Here is a 24,569-nt window from a genome sequence, read left to right on the forward strand (position 1 = left end):
TAGCGTATTGAACAACGCGGACTACAGTTGCAGATTCGAATCTCACTAGGAGCAAAAGAAAAGCACAAGAGTTTATTTGTCGGAGTCATGGACATTTAGATTATTGTAATTTAATCATTCATTTGTTTATCCTTTAAAATACCATCATTTTAACATAATTTGTACAATACATGTATAGGTCTATTTAGATTGACGCTAGAAATGCTTGATTGTTAAAATAATTGTATTTGATTCTATTAGTGCTCGAGTCCAACTCACACTTGCCGGTATTATGACGTATCGAAACAACAAACGGTTGTTGTACATTAACCATTCTGGCACCAAAAAGCAAAGCCTTCGAAGCTAGTCGCAAGAGCACGCGACAAAAACTATAATTCACGACAATCAATATGCAATCGCCCCGTTTTGCGATATTGCAAACGTCTGCGCCGTATTTCTTCGTATTCCTTGGGAATGGCGTTTACATCGTTCGATTTTGATTTAGTATGAGTATTTTGAAGACAGAAATGAGGAGATCCGTAGGAGAACCAAAGTAACCGACATANGGTCCAAAAACACTTGAATCTTTTAACTTGCTATGTTCAATAAAGGATTAATAACCGGGGTCTAGAATTTAAAGATCATACGAGGCCTATAAAATCAAAGGCAGCTAAACGCCATAATGTCATAAAATGAGTTAGCTATGGCGCCATCTAGTTTAATCAGTTGCACACGCTTTAGCGTATTTATTTTACTAACAAATGCAGCTAAATCCCTATCAAATTCATGTCAAAAATGGATACCAGTATCAAAGACAGCTACATGCCAACCAGTGAGAACTACAAGTTACGCCAACCAATCAGAGAGCAGGATTTCAGAAAAATAACATGGCCGTTGCCTTACAATTCATGCGAATGTGTCGTCCAGTTTTTAACAATAATCTTGTGTTTATATTGAATTACGTGTTAATTCCATTGCAAATCTTCGAATTTGGATAGCCATGGAGGTCCATGTAACAAAAGCAAGTGCGGGCAAGGCTCGTAAAAGAACAAGAAACCCCGAGAATTGGAAAGCTAATATTGCCAAGAAAAAAAGGTTAGTGATGTACCTTCACGTTATTTAGTTCCAAATACCAACTATTAATATAGTGTTATGTTAATATTGCAATTAAATAAATACAATGTACATACAAATTACACTTGATTATTTGCTAATAATATTGCGCGACTGAGTCAAGTCAAGTCTTAGTGTTTTTTAGCCGTAGGGACTTCTCGTGCATTCATTTATTAAATCTGATAAACAGACTGGGCGCAGAAAGTGTTATTCACTACTAGCTTTCCGCCCGCGGCTGCGCCCGCGTGTAATTTTGTATTTCACAGAAAAACTTTATAGTGTGCGTCCCTATTTTAAAAACCGGGATAAAATCTATCTCTATGCCGAATTTAATCAAAATCGGTTCAGTGGTTTAGGTGTGTAAGCAAGACAGACAGACAGACAGAGTTACTTTCTCATATAAAATATTATAGTATAGATAGAGGTAGTAAGTCGATAACAAGCCTTTCACAAGACTAGGCTGATGTACGCCCAACATTTGAAATCACTGTCTTCGTCGCCGAGGTTGGCCACTAGAAAATTAAAACGTTGCAAAGACATGATGCTCTCTTAAACTACATATTTTTTATATTTTACAGGTACATGCCAAAGAAAGCACCAGAACGAATAATCTGTTCACATAAAAATAAACGTCTAAAATGTTCAAGTTTGACGATGACTGATATTATGAATTTTCACACTTCGTTTTATTCCTCAAATAAACGGAGTGAACAAGATGCTTTGATACTGAAGTGCTGTAAAACGCAGAAGGTAAAAAGAAGACGTCCTACCAAAAACACAAGATTTGGTAGAGATTTTAATATAAAGTATAGCGTTTTCAGAGCTCGCAATGATTGTGTTCCTGTTTGCCAAAAAGCGTTCCTGAATATACTTGGCATAACAAAATATCGTGTAGAGTATGCTTTGAAACATTTATTTTATACGGGGCAGATTCCCAGGGAACGAAGAGGGGGTAATCGTAAAATAAATAAATTTAAAGATCAGAAGGAGTCCATTCGACAATATATTATGAAACTAAAATGTATCGAATCGCATTATTGTCGATCATCTTCTCAAGAACGCAAATACTTATCTAGTGACTTGAGTATAAACAAGTTATACAAAATGTTTAAAAACGAAAATCCTCAATCTCCTGTAAAACAGTCATACTTTTGCCATATTTTTAACAGAGAATTTAATTTAGGTTTCGGTACCCCTAACACTGACGTCTGCTCAACTTGTATAGAAATAAATGAGAGAATCAAAAAAGAAAACGATCGAATCAAGAAAAATGAGTTAATGACTTCACTGAGAGTGCATAAATTACGAGCAAAAGCGTTCTTCAAAATGCTGCAGGAGCAAAAAGACGATATGATAACATTTTCCTTTGACAGCCAAAAAAACAACCCACTTCCTCGAATTCCAGACCAAAGTGCTTACTACAGTCGCCAATTTTACTTATATAATTTCACTATTGTGCAAGGAACCTCTAAAGACAAGCTTAATAAGAACACAACCTTTGCATACACCTGGACAGAAAACGAATTTGGTAAAACGGCTAATCAAATAGCATCAGCCGTCTATGATCGATTAAATAAAACGAATTTATCAGGTATCTCCATCATACGCTTGTTTGCCGACGGATGTGGTGGGCAAAACAAAAATAGCATAATGCTAAGTATGTTATCTAAATGGTTATTAGAAAATGTCTCTGTCAAACGCATTGAGATAATATTTCCCGTAACAGGGCATAGTTTTATGCCCCCGGACAGAGTCTTCGGCAATGTAGAAAAGGTTCTAAAGAAACGAGAAGCAATCATCCAACCAGAAGAATATTGCGACATCATTTCAAGTAATGCGACGATCACGAATCTAAGGGATATTATTATGTTAGACTTTAAAACAGCCACTCAAGAGGTCTTTAAACCGACAGCGAAATGGCCATTCAAAATAACCCAATGCAAAAGATTCATTATAAAAAGATCGAAGATCTCAGGAAACACACTTATCCGCGGTGAACAGTTTTATAATTCAGATACAACTAAAGCCGTTAATGTCTGCAAATCTGGCAAAAAAATATGTATGCTCCAACCTACCACCATTCCAAAGGGAGTGCCTGTGTCGCAGGCAAAAATAACTGATGTGGAAAAATTGTTGACAAAACATTTTGGATTAGAATGGCAAGAAAGAGAAGACTTACAATTTTACTTAAGTATTATTAGAGGGCCTGTTGTTGAAGGAAATCAAGATGTAGAAGAAAGTTTTTGTGAAGAGATAGCAGAAGAATCACCAGTCTTAAGAATATAATAAGGAGAAAACAATAAGTGCAACTATTTCATTTAATTGAAAATTGATTAAAAATTTTAAAATAATATAGCTGTTATTGTTTTTATTTATCGAACGTACAAGAACATCACTAATCCCCAGAACGCAAATGGCGGCTGTCATGATCAAACTCAGTTAAATCCAGATAATTAGAATCAAATACAGCAATGTCCTTTAGTTAGAATCAAATACAGCTAAATGCAATTTTATTTTCACTCTGTACTGAAATGCAGAGGGAGTTGTATCATTTAAAATTTAGATTATTAGTAATATTATCATTCTTTATAATTAATCTGTTTTAAAATATAGAATTTCGTAGGTACCTCAACAAAGTTATCGATTTTTTTAGCTTACTGAATAATTGACAGACCTGGATTTAGCTGTCTTTGATTTTATAAGCCTCTCAAAGTTGTAATGAACTAAAATGAATAGCCTTAAAATCAAAGGAAACGTTCCGATGAACGTCGACTTCTTATCAACCGTCCGCGTCCCCACTACGGACGCTGCAGCCAACCGCAGACCTCTGAAACATTTTAATTAGCCGGTGAACCACTATAAAGTTCAGTTTTGCGCTAATTGGTCGCCTTGTATTTATTCTAAAAGATGTCGGCTCAAAATATCCTTAAATTCTCGGAAATTCTTGGATGCGACAGTACTTTGTTTCGTTTCTTGTAACATGAAGATTTAGTAGAAATCATTAGCTTTTATTTTCCACTAGCGACACTCCCCGGCTTCGCATGGTTGCTAAGTATAGGTACACATGTATAAACATTCTTCTTGAATCACTCTATCTACGTATTAAAAAAACCTTAGCAAAATCCGTTGCGTAGTTTTAAAGATCTAAGCATACATAAGGTTAATATTTTAATAATGTTAATATTTTTGGCATTGAAGTATAAATAAATAAATAAATAAAATAAGGACAGACAGCGGAAAGTTACTTTGTTTTATACTATGAGTAGTGATAGTAATAAATAGGATGGGGCAAAACTTTTTCCAAATATAACTTAATTTCTCGGAAACCGTTCGAGGGTGGAACGCATGGGAGGCGGGTAGCAATGCATACTTAGCTTCATGCAATTTTAGACATGATGGAGTGCTTCACGAAACCACATTGTGCTTTTTGTGTAATTTTTAACAAAGGTTTTTTCAGGAATCGGTATTTGCTGTTTGTAAAATTTTTGGGCCCACCCTAATATTATTATGTAAAACAGATATTTAAGTCTGAGTTGCACTATCTTACTTTAACCTTGACAAACATCAAAAATCTGTCAAACTTCATACAAAAAACACCGGTTATCGATATAGTTACGGTCAAAGTTAGGTGGTGCAATTCAGCTTATAATTTAACTAGCGTAAGTGACATATTATACACGTAAGTAGCAGTAGTAAAGTATAGTTTCAGTCATTTTTTTTGTATCTCTATACCTACATTAAAAGCACATCCAATAACTATCTCAAAGTTAAGATTAGTTACTGCAGTAGCAATGAACGTCGAACAAACTGAAAAACCGACGCGCAAACTTTTATCCAATTAAACTCGTTCCGTTTGATTCGCATTAGTATAGGCGACTCCAGTGCAAGTTGCAACCTACTTAAAGCAGATAACTAGATGAGCCAGTCGCTTGCTACAGAACTTCTATTTCAATTTCAAAAGTTAAAAATTGAACTTCGCAAATCCAATTCTGAAAATTCTGAGCTCCTACTGACAACGGAGTTTCGTCACAGATTAAAAAAGTTTAAAAGTGTTCCCGACTATTTCGCCCTCGAGATTTTCAAGAAACGATGTGAGGCCGAGAAAGGTTTATAAAAGAGTACATTGAGCCGCCGACGCTTCATTTCCGTTGAACTTATTCCCGAAGGCATTGAAGTTCGTACAGTTGTGGACAAATCATTTTTTCTTGAAACTATTGTTGTTGTAACTTATTGTAGGTATACCTATTATAGCTATAGATAATTTCTGAGTGATATGTAGGTAAATTATGTAAGCAACTACTGATGACTAATACGGGCGATTCAGAAACGATGATTGCTTAAGTGAAGTAGCAAAACGAACGCACAGCGTTGAATAGAGCTCTGTGATTGGTTCCTGTGTCACCCAGTGCGTCCACGCGCACTGTGAGACCCTTATAGTAATGTTTGTGAATACGGGAGTAAGTAGGTACCTACCTACCTATCACAAATCTTTTGATTATTTTAGTTGTGTTATTTAAAAAGTTACCATTTAGGCCCGGTTCACCAAGGCGGAGCGGAACGGAGAAGAGCGGAGTCGGGCGGACAGCGGCGGCAGCGTGGTGCGGAGCGGAGAAGAGATGTGGAAATAATGAAATCTGCTCCGCCTTGGTGGAAAAATCCTAACGGTTCGTAGAATAACCTTAAAGATTAAAACCACAGTTCTTGACACACGATTAGCAGAATTTGTTACACATAGTGAACAAATCAACCTTTAACTTACAAAAGACCGCCTTACCTCTATACATCCTACCAATTTTAGAGTAGGTATATGCTTGTACTACGAGCTAACATTGTAAACTAAACTAACCTAAATAGAAAATTGTTACGTTTTCGCATAAATGTTCAACTTTGTATGCTAATATCAGCATTTTCAGCCGAACAGCACTACTGTAGTAATAAGGATAATAAATTAAAAACTCATGCTTCACAAGCAGTTAAAATGCATTCGAGTAATGGTTTATCTGGGAAATGGTCTCGTGTGGATGCACATTATTTACCTGTCAGAATAAACATTAGGTATCACGTTCCAAATTAATTAACAATGTTATAGCGCGTGTGTTTCATTTATATCTGTGTATTACATACACAGAGATACCATTATATGAGGTACAAAATCCACGCACAAAAAGAAAGTGGTGATGGCTAATAAAACGACCTATCTATCTATCCTACGTGTAAGTAATAATATTTTGATCCATATTATACCTTCTTTCATTCTTTACGAATGGTTCTGACCTGGATACGAACATCGCAGACCTGAAATGGATTATTTAAGAATCGGAGCTAACTTCTAAGACAATATAAATGGGTGAGATTGACCTTAACCTTTGACATTGCAAACCCATTTCCAGCGTGAAGAATTTATAGGCGGTGGGTGTTAATACCGAAGAATTTATTATTTAGCACGATGGCACCAACTATTGTCATGCAAAGGTATTTATGAATAGAAGTCCTAAATGAAGACAAGTTGGAAGTTGATAAGGAAAGTAGGTCACATGATCTCGGCTTTGTTCAGTCTCTACATCAATTTCAGGAACAATGGCCGTGAGAAAGTTCCCATACTTCACAAGAAGGTCTATTCATAGCTCTAATTTACTGTGAACTTTTTTATCGACAACTACAAAAACAAACTTTTTGTCAAAAGATGAACTTTTATTCATAAACACGACGTTCCCCGAAATGTGATTAAATCTCTGCACAATTCCCTGTAAGCTGATGTAACTTTGTTTAATACACAAGCGTTCATTTTTGGCCGGGTAAATTTAATTTGAGTGCGTCACCTGGCTGTGATCACGACCGTTTCCAGGAACCTTTTATAATAATCTGAATCCGCACAGCAGGTCGCGTTACGTTATGAAACATGTCTTCTGTAAGGCGTTATTAGAGTGTTACCCTTGCGCAATTTCTTATTTCTGTCTATCTTGTTTGTTTCACACTTTATTTAGTCTGTATCATCTAGGTATATGTATTTTTTTTTATTACATTTAATGCTTGTTTTATTAGGTTGGTATCTAGGTCTGAAGATTTGGGAAAAAAGCTTTTACTTAATTAAAATATTTAAGGGAGAGTCCGCTAATTTGGACCAGTTTTTTTCAATCCCATTTTACACCTAGTTTTCTTTTGTTTTTGCTAATGTCTATGGTACATAATAAAAGATACATTGTTCAACTTACTATTTCATAAGTATTAATTAACATGATTGTTGTATATTTAGTACAAATCAACAAAGTACGAGTTCAGAGCTTCGGTCCAATTTAGCCAACCGGTTCGATAATTTGTACCACAGGGTTACTAAATTGGATTTCAATAAATTTCAATCCTATAAAAAAACTATGGCAAAATATTATACGATACATTCTTAACAAATTAGGAAACGAAAAGGAACAGTAGTTAATAACATAGAAAATCGATATTGTTTTACACGTTATCACGATTTTGAGTACAAGTTTTGTAATTCCAATTATCGTAACGCACACTTGTACCTAATCTACTTTGCCAGTCTTTTGCTTTCATTTATTGTTAGTCAAACATAACTATGCAGTTATACTTCAAAATATGATTTACTAAAAAAAAATTCAAAATTCTTTGGTAAAGTTCTATACAACTTGACGTGGTACAATTTAGCCGACTAGGTGATAGTGCTTTTAAAAAATCGGTATAAAATATAGCTTATAAATACCGAAAAATGTTTCTAAATAATATATTAGAAACACCTTGTGATTAAATTTAACAAAATTACAAACTAATCATGTATTGTCAAAAGTTACTTGAAAACAATGAAAAAATACTTTTCAAAATAAAACACACGTGTTTGTTGTCACTTCAAAAACCACATGGCCGATATTAATTGATTTTAGTTGTGTATCGCTGAGTGTTGCAATTACAGACATTCAATAAATACTTTACGAAATATGAGGGTGGTACAATTTACCCGGCGGTACAATATACCGAACTCTCCCCTATCTTGTGTATCGTGATAAAAACAATCACAAGTCTTGATTGCCGATTTATACGTCAATAATTTAACTAAACCGATTTATAAGATCAGGCAAGAAAAAATATAGAGAGAATAAAATTCCATCATGCTACGGTGTCTATTATACCTATTCATCAAACATTTCCTCCTAAACTTTTATAATATTTACTGGATTCAACAGCGTGCGCTGTATCACCACTTAGTAGCTACTGAGCAAGTATTTATAGGTTTGCTTTACTTCAGAACTTTACAACAGTAATATTTTCATGCTCAAACATTTGTGTAAGCAGACCTAACGGGAAAGCGGTTATCTCCAGCTGCCCACATTTGCCTTTGATTTATTTAAGAAACTCCATACTCATACTAAGTAAGATTATGTGCTTCAGAACCAGCTTCGGTTCAAGTTGTATAATTTGTTTGATTAGCAAAGGAAACTCGCTGCACTCGCCGCAGGTGCTTAATGCCGCAGTCTGGCAAACTTGGCACAACTAGCATCGGTTCGATGTTCGGTGGTGTAAGTTCACGGAGTAAGATGATTACGAAATTAGTTTTGAGATGTTTCGCTGAGGAATTTAACTGAAACGATCTACTAATTTTAGTAAATAAACTAGAATAAAAAGCAAAAGTAAATCTACTTGATTATGTAACTAGTAATTAGGTACTTAGGCTGAGTTGCACCATCTTACTTTAACTTTGGCAAAAGTCAAAAATCTGTCAAACTCCATACAAAAAGCACTAGTTATTATTACATTACGGTTAAAGTAAGTTGGTGCAACTCAGACTTACATAATTGTAATTTACTCCTCTCAATATAATATTAGTAAGATTTATGTGATGTAGGAAAAATAGCAGAAATGCTGTTTAAACATTCCTACACACTTATTAGATTATATTTTTGGTTTTCAGGCAATTCATGATAATATTATGTCACAGATCTTCGACGATCGTAAAAGTTTGGAATTGAATTATTATTTCACTGCAAACGGATCGTCTATCATTCGTTTTGCATTAGCCATGGTGCCAAAGAGAGCAGACATAACCACGGGTGCTGCAGAGCATAAAACGAACGTTCGGGGTGGCCTGTCAGCGTATTTTCTTTATAATATCTTTCTTGGCTCTCTGCTTCCACTTCGCAGTTTCAACAGATTCTTAGCGTTTTATTAAACGTAGTTTCCAATGCCGCTAAAGTCATAGCTTCTTATAAAACTTTAGGGGCTCCAGAAAAATGAGAGAATCTAGTATAGAATAGGAAAGGCAACTTAATACGAAGGTGAACAATGACATGTAACGGCCTTATAATATGATCCTTTGCAACAAATAATAGTCTGGTGCCAACAATGCATCATGATTTGATAAATAGCTAAGATCACGCTTGAAAATAAAAAAATAATTTAACCTCTAGCTAGTGAAATAGCCTCACCCAATATAGCCCGCATGCAAGGTACACACAATTCACCAATGGAAGTTTCCGGGAAGTTTCTTACTTCGATGGCAAATAAAGTAAACTTAATACTAAGGTACTGTTTACTTACTTAACTATATAACACCGATTGTAAGTTGGTGTAAATAGTTATACTCTATTGTCATTTTTGTTGCAATTGACACAACCTACCTATACTATTACCTGTACTTATATTTTATTTTAAACCAATGGTAAGAAATTAGTAATTCTGTAACAAGTTTTACTTTTTAATTTGTTTGTGACTCTGTCTTTCCATCTTAGCTTATCTTGTGATAATAGTTGTTACTATATTTTGTTGTTAAAGCGGCAGTAGACACAATACATTAGCCCTGAAAATAGACGGAAAAACGACACATTAACTGACCCTATGTACATTTGATTATTTCATCCAGTAGATCTAGATACTCTACTATCATCTAATCGAATGCAGGGAGCCACATAGAAAGAACTTCCAACTATTGAACATAACAATAGCGGTTAGTGGACCTTAAAATACCTTCCATCCAAAAGGCTGCCCACTGAATCCTACCCCCGAACCTATAACATACGTTTAATATCTCTTAACACTTAAGCCACAAAGGCCAGAATCGAAAAAAATCTAAATGTAGAGCATAAGTCCTCGTATAAAGAACGTTTGGTATTCCATGAGTCCTACATAATGCGACTGGGCAGGCAAAAAGAGGGATTCGTGAAAATTTCTCTTTATGTGCCATAATCCTTTGAGAGATTAATTTTACATTACATTAGATCCATTTTATAATTTAACAGATGATTTTGTTTATTAAAAGGGTTAAGCGTTTGTTTAAATTCGTTTGAGAATAAACCCTTTATAATTTTACAATGTGTTGCCCACTGTTACGCTCACAATGTATCACGTGTTGCCAACATTAAAACATAATTACACTGAAATGGCTTAATTTTAATGCTAACTCGCGTTGCATTGTAAAAATAACATAAAAAGTCCCAGCCCTTCGTTACAAAGTTAGCCTATAATTAACAATAAAAGGTCGTTTTGAGACTTAAGCCCCGGAAACGCCTATTACAAGCGGGGTAGTGTCCGAAATTCACCTTTTAATCTTACGAACGAGCCTGCTGGGGTTTCAAAAGGTTCAAATATATTTTTTGAATATCCTCCTTGCATTACGCAGATTTAATTAAAAGTCTTGATTGGCCGTTTAAGTCATGAAAGGAACATCAAGCGCCCGCCTCGTTCATGAAATTATCGTTAAACTCTTTCTGCGGTGATAATTTAGTTTTGGGAAGATTGCGCCAGAGTTTTTGGCTCATTTCGCTTAACGACTCCAATTCATTGCTCTACGGGCTTTAATGACTCAATATATATTCAACACCTGTCCATAAAACTGCAGTGAAATTTTTGCGATTTCACTCGAAAGTAAAACTAGTAAAAGCTTTGAGTTAATAGCTGACATTTAAATATTTTTTATTTAAAAACGATTAAGTTCGTCAAACGTCGTCGTTCGTCTGCAAAGACAAGTTAATGAATAAATCAAAAAGACAAAATAGGCTTAAATTATATTCATTTTGTCTTTAATATTATTTACATTTATAAACAATAAAATTATGCGGTATTCAACTCAAATGATAACATCTGAATATTGATAAAGCCTTTGTATTTAGTACGTACTCATACTAACTTATACGAATACAACGAAATGACATTTCGGTGCTTTATTAAGGTCAACTTGACGATGGATCTTCAAGTTCATAACCTTCTATTAAATTCCATTTTTATTATGAAAAATCCCCCGAGCCAGACTTTCAATAAGTCGGGAAAATCACATTTACATTTTACGACATGGCCTTAATTATTGTACCTAGTTCTAATAATTCTGTTTTATTTCAATCTACAGGTGTAAATATTGGAATAGACTCTATTTAAATATCTAAACTTTAGTCTAAATCTAAGTATAGTTATTAAAAAATAAAGTACGATTAACTATAAGACATAAGATATAAATTAAGCAGGAATCACAATAAAATAATAAATTCATTACTTATTTCCTCGTCGGCATATGTCTTGTACTATACCTACTATGTAGAGACCGACATAAAATCTCTTGTTCAGCATCAACCAACGTCATTAAATCTAAAAACAGCTGACATATCCAGACCCAATGTAATCACGGGCTTAATTAGCGAAAATCAATTAAGCACCTTTCCAATTAGCGGTGATTTTTGACCAAATTGTACAAAAACTAGTGGACCGCCCGCTAATTCTGGGCTCGTTAATTTAAGGGGTACAATCGACGGGTAATTTGGACCGAGCTGGACTGTAAGGGTAAACCCACGATGTGATTTTCGCAAGTACCCGCGACGATTTGGAAAACATGTTACGTCAGCTATGCCCTCGGCTTTGCGGTGAAACAGCAACAAATATGGATGTTTGTTATCGTAGTAGGAATTACTTTTAAATGCCACTAATCAATTGTAAGATTGTGCTCCTTAATTCGGGCTCCTTTTAAAGTTACAAAGTAGTAAGTAGTGTAGGTAAGTAATGTTTCGAATTGAAATCGATAGCAAATTAAGACGGCATCTTGTAGAGGCCTTTTGTTCTGACCTTTTGATTGGCTCTATCAAAGCCTAATTGCATTTGTAGTCCATTGAGTCAGCGGCTAACTCACGGTACGTTTACCGTTTCGCACCATCCCCTCGTGTTTATTTGTATTGCCAACCTAGGCCATAGATGAACGTTGGCTTAACTTTAGTTTACATGCGTGCGAGTAACACTCCGTGTGTTTCACCCTAAATCGGACGAGCTCGCATTAATCACGTGCGACCGAATTTAAGCCCCACTTGACGATTTAGGACGCCCACCCTGAATATCAATGGTCCACTGATTAAAAAGCAATCGCGCTGTTAGCGATTACGCTTTTTTCAGCGAAGGATTAATGTGAAACCTATATGTTATCGGGAGGGTAATCCATCCATTTAGTACTTCCAGGATTGGAAATGGCTTCAAAATATATTGCTTGCATCGTTCTTCAGTAATACCTAGCCAAATATATTAATCTACTCGCATTTTTTTACATAGCTAAGCTAATCTTGTAAGCGATATTAAAATCCAATTACTGATAATTAATTGGTACCGGTAGAGATATTGAGCACGAATTTTCCCAAGAAATACAAAAATAGAGACATAGAGTCTGCTCAATGGGTAATTAAATTTTCACTTTTAAGAACCTAATCCATAAAAATTAAAACGAAGGGACACAATTCGACACGCGACGATACGCTCAAGCAGAAATAAAAACAGAAAATAATGATCACCTCATTTTTAGAATCATCTTTTAATTTTACACTTTAAATAATAATAATCAAAATGCATGTTCCATAACATGCCTACTCATCTGCCAGCAAACTCATGCGCATTCCATCAGGTCTACGAAGGTGAATCCTCGGGAGGTGCATCTCCGATCAGCCTCAAAGACTTTAGTGCAGCCACTTGTGACATGAACATCAGGCCTGAAGGGTTCTTGTAACACTTAGCTAAAGGCTCGACTGTTACATCTGAAAATGTGAAACATATTTTACTCAACTTTAAAAAAACATAACCTACTTTAGTTGAAAGAAGACGATGAAAATATCCTATGTTATAAAGGTATTGATATTTATTTATTATTTATTGTCATGAAGGATTTGGCCTCCCTAACCTGTATGGCCAGCGCTGCAGCGTGGGGATTGAGCCAAATCCTGTAATAATATAAAATAAGCTTAGTATTGTTTATAAGTTAATTTTGAAAAGGAATAAAAGAGAAGCCATAACAGCCCATAAATCTTATTTCAAACCTTACAAAATGTAATATTTGAAAGATCACAAAAATACTACGATATTTTATCCGTTAAACCTTTAACGGCCATAAGTCTCGTTTAATGTTACGATAGGAACGCAGTATCGGGGTTAAAATAATAGCATTCCGATAGAGGCCACACATTACTTTGGCACTATGGCTTTATGCTCCGAACTAAATCTATTTTAACTGCCAAAACAATAACCTCATAATCCTAATTTCCAACGCACATAAAAGCTGGGTTTCACCAAGAGAAATGCAAATACCTATAGACATATTACAATCTCCGATAAATTGTTCTCTACCAATAAGGTAAATTTTAGTTTACCACAATGTCCACAATACTTCTAAGTAGTGGTAATCGAAAATTTTCTGAAAACCACTTCTTTGGTTTTGTACCCAGAATCTTAGTAAAGACAATCTGTCAAATTGTTTGCCAACGTGTCTCTCACCCATTATCCGAGTGTGGTAAAATAGATAGTAGTACCTAGTGAAATAAGTTAAGTTATATCCTGAGACTACTACTTACTGACTCCAGCAGCACACGACAACAAATCTATGTGGCAGTGGTTGATCATCGGTCTATACTTGAATCTGTTAGGCGAAGTCCATATCTGAGCACAAGCAGGCTCGTATGTGTCCACACAATATGTAGGACAAGTGTGGTTACACGCTTGATGTGCCCCCACAACACTGAAATCATTCAGTCGCCGACCCGTATAGAAATACACTTTTCTTCTTTTAATATTGCATAAAGCATCGGACACTTGACGAATATCTACAAAGCGATACATTTTCAAATTTCAATATATTTAAATGATTCCGTCTGTAGGATTTCGAAATACGAAACGAAATTGCTTTGACTTATAACCGTCTTCGACTCAATGAACTTACCAACGATTGATTTCAATTTGCATTTTATTCTATTCAAATGGCATTCATTGTGATACTTTTTTATTATTTTTACACCGTTCCTTTCTGCTACACCGCAAACATAATCAATTATATTGGAGCACTTTATTTCTGAGCATGATTTACATTTTGTCAACGGTAAATCTGTGAAACAATATAGTCATTTTTGTAATGAATAATACTTGTGTTATTATTCTAGAAGCAATAAAGAGGTGGAGGTCTAACAGTAGATACTTACGTTCTAAATGTATAAAACATACAACAAAAACCAACACAATATTCATCTTCCATTTTATTTTACAAAATCACGGTGCCATAATATTACCACGATTAAAACAAAAACTTTTGCAAAAAATTAAGTGCTTATTTATTACCTACCTACATACACAAGGCACTATAGGTATAAAATAGTAATTTAACGTCCCATGTTAACAAGATTCTGCAATAACTTTTTAATGTTTCTAGGAAGAAATTTATGAGAGAAATTTTAATTAAATCCGCCGTTAATCTAGTCCACGATATATTTTTATCTAACGGAACTCAGCGAGTTTTGGAAACATAAATGAATTATCTTGATACAAGCGATAACAATTTACCGATTATGACCACAGGACAGGGGAAATTAAAATCCTTATGATGCAATATTTCCTCAACTAAATAAGTAAAAACTTATGAACCTGCATTTCTAAAACTTTTATTACGAGCTTGTTTTGTTTATTACCTAATTAATTCACATTTAATAGTACAAGCTTTGCTTAATTTGGGACTAGAAGCGCAGTGTAAAATGTCCAAGGATATTTATTTATTTATTTTATTTATTTATTTAAAAATCATTTAGGATATCTTGAAATCTTCACTGTGAACCAACCAATAAGTGTAAATATTACGTTACTTGGTCAAAATACTTGGAATAAATCATTGTAATTGTGTATTAGGTAATTTTCGTAGAATTTCATTATTACTTTATTTAATCATTGGATTCTTTTCACAGCCTTATGAAACGCCATTATCTTGAAATGAAGCCCCTTATAATTTATGGTCTGTGAAATTAAAGTGTCTTCTTTTAGCCTTTATTGCTGTACTCATATTTGCAGTCGGTTTTTTACGTGTTTATTTTTTGGTTAGAATTACAATCGCTAAGTCATTAAATACATAGATGGGTTAATGATAGTTTAACCCCCTTAAACATTTTACGTAATACATTATTATTTTGTCTCTTTTAATTTATGTAAAATTTGGTAATAAGAAAAAGAAATAAAACCACAATTAAAATATTATTCTTGTCTGATATTACATTCTTCATTTATATTGTTTGTGCGTCGAAATACATTTTCTAATTCCTCCGATACGCTGTATACAGCAAGGTGAAGTAGGAATATGATGTCGTTAGGATCTGAAACGAAATAATACAAATATTCGATAACGTAATGGAAAAATCACTCGATAATTTTGATATTATTGAACAAATCGGTAGCAAAACGAAAACTTACTGAACTGTACGTAATCATCGTGATAGCCCGAAATTTAAACGCCGTGAAGTACAATGGCCTTTGTGATCTATAAAACATTAAGTCTGTTAATATCTCAAAGTGAATTTATTGATCCCTAAAAGTTCGAAGTGACCTGTTTACGAAGGGTAATCAAACAAATAGAGAAGCTCTCTCTCTCTCTCTCTCTTTCTCTCTCTGCTACACATTATAAAAAATTAAAAACAAATCTGGAACTCAGAACAAAGTAATTAGATAAATAATGAACTATTCATCTTGTGGTTTTATGAAGATTTGTCAACGTGGTTGGTTGATAAATCTTCCCTCGCAAATTCAAAGCTCTCTTTCATTTCTGAATTAAAGGATCACTTTTTAAACATACATTTCACGATTAAATATGGCAATATTCAGTTTACTACATACAACTGTAGCTAATCATAGTAACCACACTAACCACCAATATTTTTTTTGTCAGTTTCAATAGGTAATTAGGTGACCAAAAACCTTTTCAGAATATTATTTAGCAGTGCAATGCACCAAACGACACACTTCACTAGACCACTGAATTAAAATGATTACAGGATTTTGTAGGTACCTAACTACTATAAGTGACAAATACCTACATACTTTTTATTATGCTATCATCATCTGCTTAGCATATTGGTGTAATAAAATGCGCATTGATAGTTAAGGAAGTAATATCTGCGCATAACTCTAGCAATGGCTCATATTCATCTCGTGAGTCATGCCTACGCGATTCTGATTAAGCACTTAACTAGGGCATTACATATGGAAATGGATGGTAAAATGACACTAATATTTTAATCTAAATCAATTAACTTGCTAAAAATATTGGAATAGTATCTCTGGAGAAGATATTATTTACAGTTCAAAGACACGTTGTCTTCTATTAATTATTTTATTTCAACAAAATTATTTAAGTTTAATCATATTAAATCATTTTAAGGACTCTACACACCAAACCAGCTTATGTCAGCGGGTGATGGTGTAGACTGCATTAGATCAACTTGTAAACTGTAGCATCAGTACCTAATAGTAACTACCTAAGCTAAAATGTAACAAAATTGTATAGATTCGATATGAATGTAATCCGGAAGCCATTTTAGTATAATCATTAGGATACCATTGTAGTGTCCTCGCCTCTGGAGCAGGGTAAGTCGCTCTATGACATCTCATGTAGTTATAATGTGTGCTATTCTTTAACAAAAACGTACAGTCCTGACGAGCTACTTACACGTATTCTTAAGATAATCAAGTATCGTCCTTACCTCTGCAGCAAGACTAGTAGCGCCCTGCGGCATCGCGGGTCACAGCGGTACCAACCGCTCTCGTAAGCCGCGTCTGCTACGCCGGCGCTCTGCAACATGTAAAGCAATAGCTACACTGTTAAATGTTGTACCAAGAAATTGTTTTACTAAATGTTAGGACAGTTTCCAATTTTGTATTTTTGAAGAGACAGACTCTAAAATTATACAGTAAAGTAGCCCACAACTAAAGTCATTAAGATTGTAGTAAAAGGATTTGTTCGTCACATAAGCCCTTTAACGTTCATCACATAAATACATAGTTGGTCGCACCTACCTAGAACCTACTATGAAAGTTAAGATATTAGGTAGGTACTTAACTCGAGTCTACACGATGTCTACGCTATTTTTTCTTATAATCGTTCCAACTAGTACTCGTAAAAGAAAATGTTAATTATACATTAATTTCAGAATCTGATAAAACTGTATTTTTCCTTCTAAAAAATCCTACTTGTATTTTATAGAACGAGTCAATGTATTGTAGAATATTTTTTCAAGTTAAAAACGGATAAAATAAATGTTTCCTCAATCGCAAACATTGTCTATGTGAGTGCAGTTTTACATCCCGCAATTTTTCACGGGACCACATCCGGAACTGGATGATTCAGACCGTATCGAAGACGAACATATTTTACGGGCGGGAAATTTGAAATTTATGTTGCCTGTGAGTTATGAGTATTTTTCGTAAACCTTCAACTTTATATTTTGAGGCGGTTACGCGGTTGCCGTAGGGTAGACCGGGGACAATAGTACCATTTTTTGGAAATTGTTCAATATTGAGAAATCTAATGAAATGTAACTTATTCTGTTAGGATGCTGTAAAAACTAGACTCTTAAGCTACAAATTTAAGCATGCAGAGTTGAACTATTATTTCGAATACTTAATGAAAAACGAATTTGAACTGTACGATGTCTCATGTTACAATTGACCCCTACAACGGGTCAATTGTACCAATAATATATGAGGCAGTAAAAGTAGTTATGTTTATCTAATCATCACTTTTATTGGTATTCTGTTCTCTTAATCTCCTACAATCATCAGTCTTTATTAATTGAGATCGAAAATATTTAGGAACAAGTATGAAAAATCAACACTTAAGTTTAAAAACTACACAATAACTTTTCTTCCATAAAAACGAAAAAACTAACTGTTTCTACATTATATGCCATCTATTTGGCTCGGATATTGCATCTGAAACAACAATAAGCATAATAACAATGATAGAAATATCAAAACTGAAAAATCTATTTTTGTATGAGGGTACAATTGACCCCTGGTACAATTGACCCTGATTATTTATACCTACTACTGCTTCGACCTTTTAAGATTTTTTCATAAGCCTGTTCATAAAGGAATAGATCCGTTGATCCGCGATCCGTACTTTTGACTCTACGCCGAGGCATCTAAAACAAAATGTTCAAATACTTAGTTACTTACTGAATTAAGCTAAAATGTACATATTCAGAAGGGTTTTAGAAACCTATATTAAAACATTTTAAGTAGGCATTTAGGTACTTATATCACCTTTTTATCTACTTATTTAATAAAACACATTAAGTATGTATCTAATTAATGCTTAATGCATGCAACTATGAATGAGCCTAGACTATATTTTCAGTAGGTAGGTATGCCTGTAATTGTAAAAATATAATTGTAAAAATGTAAAATAACCACGTGAATGTTTTATAATAACTTATCTTATTATAAGTATAGGTACTTTAAAACCAATTTAAAATATTATGTAGTAAGTATAAAATAAGGTTCCGGGGGTTAATTGTACCACGGGGTTGATTGTACCGCTACAATTGACCCCATGGAGACTGGTACAATTGTTCCAAGTTGGTAGTCAAGAGAAATCACCTAAAATTCAGTCATTTTCACAGTGAATGCCAATAATTCGCTGTCGATACAAAGTTTAGAGCCTAGATAAACTATTGACAACAATACTTTGGTAACAAATAGCATATTAGGCAACTTATGGGCTCATATATTTGACATAAAAACTTACTGCGGCTGGGCAAAAAACAAAAATCCTTCCTGTACACCTTCGTTTCTCAGCACAAGCGCCGCCGACTGGTGAGCGGATGGAAACACAAAAAACGCATATTCTGACGCTATGCACACAATCTAACGTCGCTTGTATGAAGAAATATCGCCGATGGTACTATTGACCCGTGGTACTATTGTACCCGGTCTCCCCTATTATAAAATGTAAGGAAATGCTTTTCAACGAGTATACATAGATACCTAGTATTATAGGTATAAAAAACTTAAGTACCTATTGTTAAAAACAATATTTAACTTTTCTTGTGCAAAAAATAACTTTTCCATTTTTATCCAAAAAAGGATTAGAAAAGTTAATTTTTAATTCGATTTTTTTGTGCACCTTAAATAGCATATTCTTTTTTCTCATATAAGTATTATTGTTTAGAGACGTTTTTTCTTTTTGTAGTTTTTCAAATTACTAAGTTTTTTTCGCTCCGAGGTAAAAGTAGATAACATACCGCTCTATAAATATCGTCTGCGTACCAGCACACCACCCCCATCTGAGTTAGCGCTGCGCCTATGAACAGCTTGTTGGACATATCCATCACCGGTTCCAGGAACTGAAAGAAGTTCCCTCGTAAATGTACTTTGACTAATGTACAGGATCCAATTAGATGCAATTAATGACATTTCACAGTTAATGGAACTTTCCTGTTACAGAGTTAACTTACGAGAAAATTAGATTAATCTTGAAAGACTTAATTCTTCATTGATAAATCAGTAACTGTAGTAGATAATGAAGGAATAAACAAGCAAATATAATAAAGGTAAATCTTTTTTTAAGTAATGGATATGAAAAATTATATATTCGTGCCTTTAGTAAATAAAGAATCAAAGAAAACCCACGAAGGCCAGAGCGGGCTTCTTCCCGGTAATAACATATAAAAAATGTGAATTACAGTTCTATTATACCACATTACTTTATGTAATTTTCCTGTTCAATATTATTATTGTGCACAAACAAGATTTATAAAACACCATGTGTTTAGCATTTCATAATATTGTACTAAGATTCTGAACAAAATTACTTGAATACGCATTTAATATTTTTGCGTCACTGAGAAAAGCAATATTTTCCAACTCCGTAACACAATCATTTGATCATTATTCTCATCAATCATTCAGAACGTCAGGAGCATACTTTTAAAATAACAGCTGAAAGTGTTTATTAAATTCCGTAGATTTCATCCTTAATGTAGCGTCACGAAAACAGTTACAAATAGAGACGTTTTAACTTGTAAATAACGTATAACGGACTGAAAGTTTTTATAGCAGACCACAAGTTCTTTTTGCGTTCCAACGACATCTGTTGGGGCTGAACGAAATAGAACAAGAGAACAAATGTAGAGTGGACCTCGGAAGTTTTTATTATAGTTTACTAGTTCGGACTGCGGTTTCGCCCGCGTGGTTTGGTCTACAGAAAATATTTTTTATCCTGTGTCCCCCAAGACCATTGTACGAGTACTGACTGATATCTATAGAAATAGATCAGTTGCAGTGTTTTTGTTTTTAGAATAGCCTTAATAATATGGTTTTATTGTGTTTTGTCCATAAAATCGTAACGTCAAATGACTGGAAGCTTGCCCTATAAAGACTTGTACTTACGTAGTTTTACTTGAAACGTTAGTACTATACAAACACAACATAAAACACAAAGGTACATAATATGATATAACAGATATTAGATTTTTTGTGCAAAATCAAAACTATTCTGCTACATCTACTTCGTGGACAAATAAGTAGTTTACTTCTTTGTGGGTTACCCAATTTCCCTTTAAATTGAATATCCTTATTTTATGTTTACCTACCACTTAGATTAGCTGACCAAGTATTTACAAACAACATTGACCGTAGTCACTTAACTACGAGAGGTAACTGAAATAGGGACAAGAACTTTTGGAGTAAGAACCTTTCGTTTAGTTGATAAAAAAATGAAGATCAAACCTAAAACAGCCTGAGTGTTAGTTTACTAAGTCTGTATCTTTAAATATAAAACACTATTCTTTTGTTTATTTCTAAACAAATTCGGAATGAAGTCGGTTAAAAAACATTTCGTCGTCACGTAGACGCTATGTCCTTTTACTTATTCTACATTTTAGCTGACTTTTACTGAACTATAGGTTATTCGTACCAATAAATGCTAGTTTATAAGATGTGAAGTAAACCAATAACGTACCACAATGCTGAAAACAACGCAGCAAATGTTGACCGAGCTCAGAAGCACGTTCAGTAGATTTACCACGGTGAACGCGTTCTCCAAGTCATTGCCATAGCTATAAAAACAATCTTTGCTTAGTCAAGATAAATATTAATATGGATTCATAGAACCCTCGAAAAATTGTGGTGAATTCACGACTCCACGTGAATCCACGACTGGTCAGCTATGAAAACAATAAATTACTACCTGAGGCAATCGATTTTTTCACAAGTATTTTTTTTATTTTTTATTTAAATCAATATGAGATGTATCTCAAATGTAATGCTCTAATTTTCGTGTAGGTCAATTCTAGTCCTAGCTTGAATTCTAGTAGGTATTCATAATGTTAATAGGTACATTTTTAGATTTAAAAATTGATAGCCTCAGGTCAACTCGACAATGGATCACAACAAATACGAGTACAGAAAAATTTCGACAAAGTAACAAAAATTTCTGAAGCTAAGTGGTTAGAGCAAGTAATGCCAACTGCAAATAAAATATTCTGACTGATCCATCAGTCATCAATTGAACGTCTTTCCCTCCCCCGAGAAATCAACTTTTTGCGTATCACGATAAAGTTAATCTTCCAATTTCATCAGTGGAAAAGAAATCACACGTTTCAAAACGATTTCGCTCACCCAATATGAATAAGTCACGCCTTAAGATTTTAAGACCCGACTGATTTATTTTTCGTGGATAAATACCATCGATCAAAAATGTATTTTACTCCACTTTTTAAATAGTGTGAAAACTGTAAAACTTTAAGTTTTTTAACTTTATTCGAAAGATGTAACGAGTAAAGGATATGAATATAATTATATGTAAAATATCTTAGACAATCCTATAAGTACTGACATATACCTAAATTATGCTTTACTAACATAGTTACCTACCTATTTAATTATTGTCTGTATACTTTGATGGTACTAAATAAAGTCTAATTATAATTATCTGGACCTCCTGCTTTCGGCAACTTACCTAATTAGCCTCTGATGTATTTTGACAGCATCCACAATCATCTCATAGCTGTGTTGAGATCGTTTTCTCTCATCTACGTGTTCATCTTGGCCGATAGTGCCAATAAGACGTATCTTGACTTGCAGGAGACGGAGCAGCATGCTGATGTGGCTTGCCATGGTTATGAATAGGATGTCGGCGCTTAGCATGGCGTTTACTGATGATATGCCTGAAATGAAGAAGAAAATAAAGTTTTCTAATGAGAATGTTGACATTAAAAATCACAGAATATTTTTACTCTCATCACTACAGGCTCCATCACTTCAACATCTACTTAGGTACGAGTAACTTCATTTCATCCGTGATCAAGGCGGATTCAACTACATATCGAAATGAAATGGATTATGCATATCTATTGTATTTTTATTTAGTTACTAGAAACTTTCTCCGAAAAGGAGCCTGAATGCGATTAGGCTCGCACTACTTTGGTTGAGGTCTAATAATGCCATTAACATTTCCAACCAGACTGTGAGAAGTGAGTGAAAGTCAGCTAATAAAATTTCATTCCTATCTGTTAACACACATCGGAATCGAAGAAGTGTCAATAAAAACTATGCTATGCAGTATGCACTTACCACCGTACATTTCGAAGAAAAATGCCAAAGTATGCGGCAAGCGCTTGCTCGTATCAAACGGGTAGTAGACGTGCCAAATGTCGCCCAGCCGTGAAGGGTCGCCGCGGACGATGTGGTACAGATACAGCACTACTGGAGTCAGGTTGTACATCCACACACCGAACACATTCCAGAACATGTAAACTGTTAAAATAGAAATTAATATCGTGATGAGACACATTAAGGTATTTTTACAATACCTACCTAATATGTGATTGATACAGCTATAGCTCCTTATGCCACGGTTTCATATAAGTAACTGTAGTGAGCGCGCGGCGTTCAATATTATGATTGTGACACTCAAAATGACATCCACCCCGTGAACTAGACACCTCGTAGACTGGTACTCCCCGAGTAGGTACACCACGTTATGTCTCGAGCACACTACGTAATACGTATGCCCCAAGCACACCACCTAGGTAGGTACCTAAGAATACTAACGTCCTCGTACGCCACTCAGTACACGAACGCCACAAAGAACTAACCCTAACTCTGTATGCAGTAGGCCCGATAAGTAAGAAAGCCACACTAATACTAATAATAAAAACTTAAGATTCACTTCCTAATTTTACAAACAAAATATTTTACTAACATATTTGCATAACTCTTAACGCCTTCAGGCTGTCCCGCTTAATCTCGGCTGAGGCATCATCACCGATGGTCACTGGCCAGATATCGCTGAGCTCTTGGACCAGTTTCCGAAACACCGACGAGTTGTACCAAATTAATATAAACTTCCCGAAACCTGCAATGTTAACATGAAATTGTAACAAATTATTAAAACGTTTTAATTATTGAAATCCGCATATCGAAACTGGCGACCGTGGCTGTCATCACAAAAAAGGCTTACAAAATGAGTTCGTTATCATTGCAGCAATAATCGGCACAAAGCACAATAAACAAGACTATAAAATAGCCTCACTAAAAACTCGCCTATATTTACTGTATGTACCTACAACCAAATATCTACATAATTCAAATGCAATCAAATTACACACAAATTAGTAACTAATTACAAATGTTTTTAGCTAATCTCATCTTATTCTATAGGTAGGGTAGACCGGGGACAATAGTACCATTTTTTGGAAATTGTTCAATATTGAGAATTCTAATGAAATATAACTTATTCTGTTAGTATGCTGTAAAAACTAGACTCCTAAGCTACAAATTTAAGCATGCAGAGTTGAACTATTCTTTCGAATACTTGATGAAAAACGAGTTTGAACTGTACGATGTCTCATGTTACAATTGACCCCTACAACGGGTCAATTGTACCAATAATATATGAGGCTATAAAAGTCGTTATGTTTATCTAATCATCACCTTTATTGGTATTCTGTACTCTTAATCTCCTACAATCATCATTCTTTATTAATTGGGATCGAAAATATTTAGGAACAAGTATGAAAAATCAACACTAAAGTTTAAAAACAAAACAATAACTTTTCTTCCATAAAAACGAAAAAGCTAACTGTTTCTACATAATATGTCATTTATTTGGCTCGGATATTGCTCCTGAAACAACAATAAGCATAATAACAATGATAGAATAATCAAAACTTCAAAATCTATTTTTGTATGAGGGTACAATT

At 34.4% G+C, this 24,569-nt stretch overlaps 2 protein-coding genes across 2 annotated transcripts; both read right to left on the bottom strand.

The window, feature by feature from the left end:
• Nucleotides 1-12,969: 12,969 nt before the first annotated feature.
• On the bottom strand, nucleotides 12,970-14,574 carry LOC114355631 (uncharacterized). The gene is made up of 4 exons (XM_028308573.1): nucleotides 14,529-14,574; nucleotides 14,273-14,434; nucleotides 13,908-14,156; nucleotides 12,970-13,097 (listed from the first exon to the last, which is right to left on the bottom strand). The coding sequence occupies exons 1-4, from the start codon at nucleotides 14,572-14,574 to the stop codon at nucleotides 12,970-12,972; spliced, it is 585 nt and encodes a 194-aa protein (XP_028164374.1).
• A 1,034-nt stretch (nucleotides 14,575-15,608) lies between these two features.
• On the bottom strand, nucleotides 15,609-23,631 carry LOC114355635 (odorant receptor 4). Its single transcript, XM_028308577.1, has 7 exons — nucleotides 23,570-23,631; nucleotides 22,939-23,121; nucleotides 22,325-22,532; nucleotides 21,326-21,422; nucleotides 19,608-19,709; nucleotides 17,067-17,155; nucleotides 15,609-15,683 (listed from the first exon to the last, which is right to left on the bottom strand). The coding sequence occupies exons 1-7, from the start codon at nucleotides 23,577-23,579 to the stop codon at nucleotides 15,677-15,679; spliced, it is 696 nt and encodes a 231-aa protein (XP_028164378.1). The 5' UTR covers nucleotides 23,580-23,631; the 3' UTR covers nucleotides 15,609-15,676.
• Between the last annotated feature and the right edge of the window lie 938 nt (nucleotides 23,632-24,569).

Source organism: Ostrinia furnacalis, unplaced genomic scaffold (genome assembly GCF_004193835.3).
Source record: "Ostrinia furnacalis isolate ACB-3 unplaced genomic scaffold, ASM419383v2 OfSCF2450, whole genome shotgun sequence".
In the NCBI taxonomy this organism is placed as follows: Eukaryota; Metazoa; Arthropoda; class Insecta; order Lepidoptera; family Crambidae; genus Ostrinia; species Ostrinia furnacalis.

Bases quoted from the DNA above. Each gene is read 5' to 3' on its own strand.
- LOC114355631 (XM_028308573.1), bottom strand. From the start codon at position 14,574: ATGAATATTGTGTTGGTTTTTGTTGTATGTTTTATACATTTAGAAC. The intron at 14,157-14,272 runs GTAAGTTCATTG...ATCGCTTTGTAG, and splicing joins CAAATTGAAATCAATCGTTG to ATATTCGTCAAGTGTCCGAT. The intron at 13,098-13,907 runs GTAAGTAGTAGT...TCACATTTTCAG, and splicing joins GTCGTGTGCTGCTGGAGTCA to ATGTAACAGTCGAGCCTTTA.
- LOC114355635 (XM_028308577.1), bottom strand. The intron at 21,423-22,324 runs GTAAGTTGCCGA...TTGTTTTTATAG, and splicing joins ATACATCAGAGGCTAATTAG to CTATGGCAATGACTTGGAGA. The intron at 19,710-21,325 runs GTACGTTATTGG...AACTTCTTTCAG, and splicing joins GCGTTGTTTTCAGCATTGTG to TTCCTGGAACCGGTGATGGA.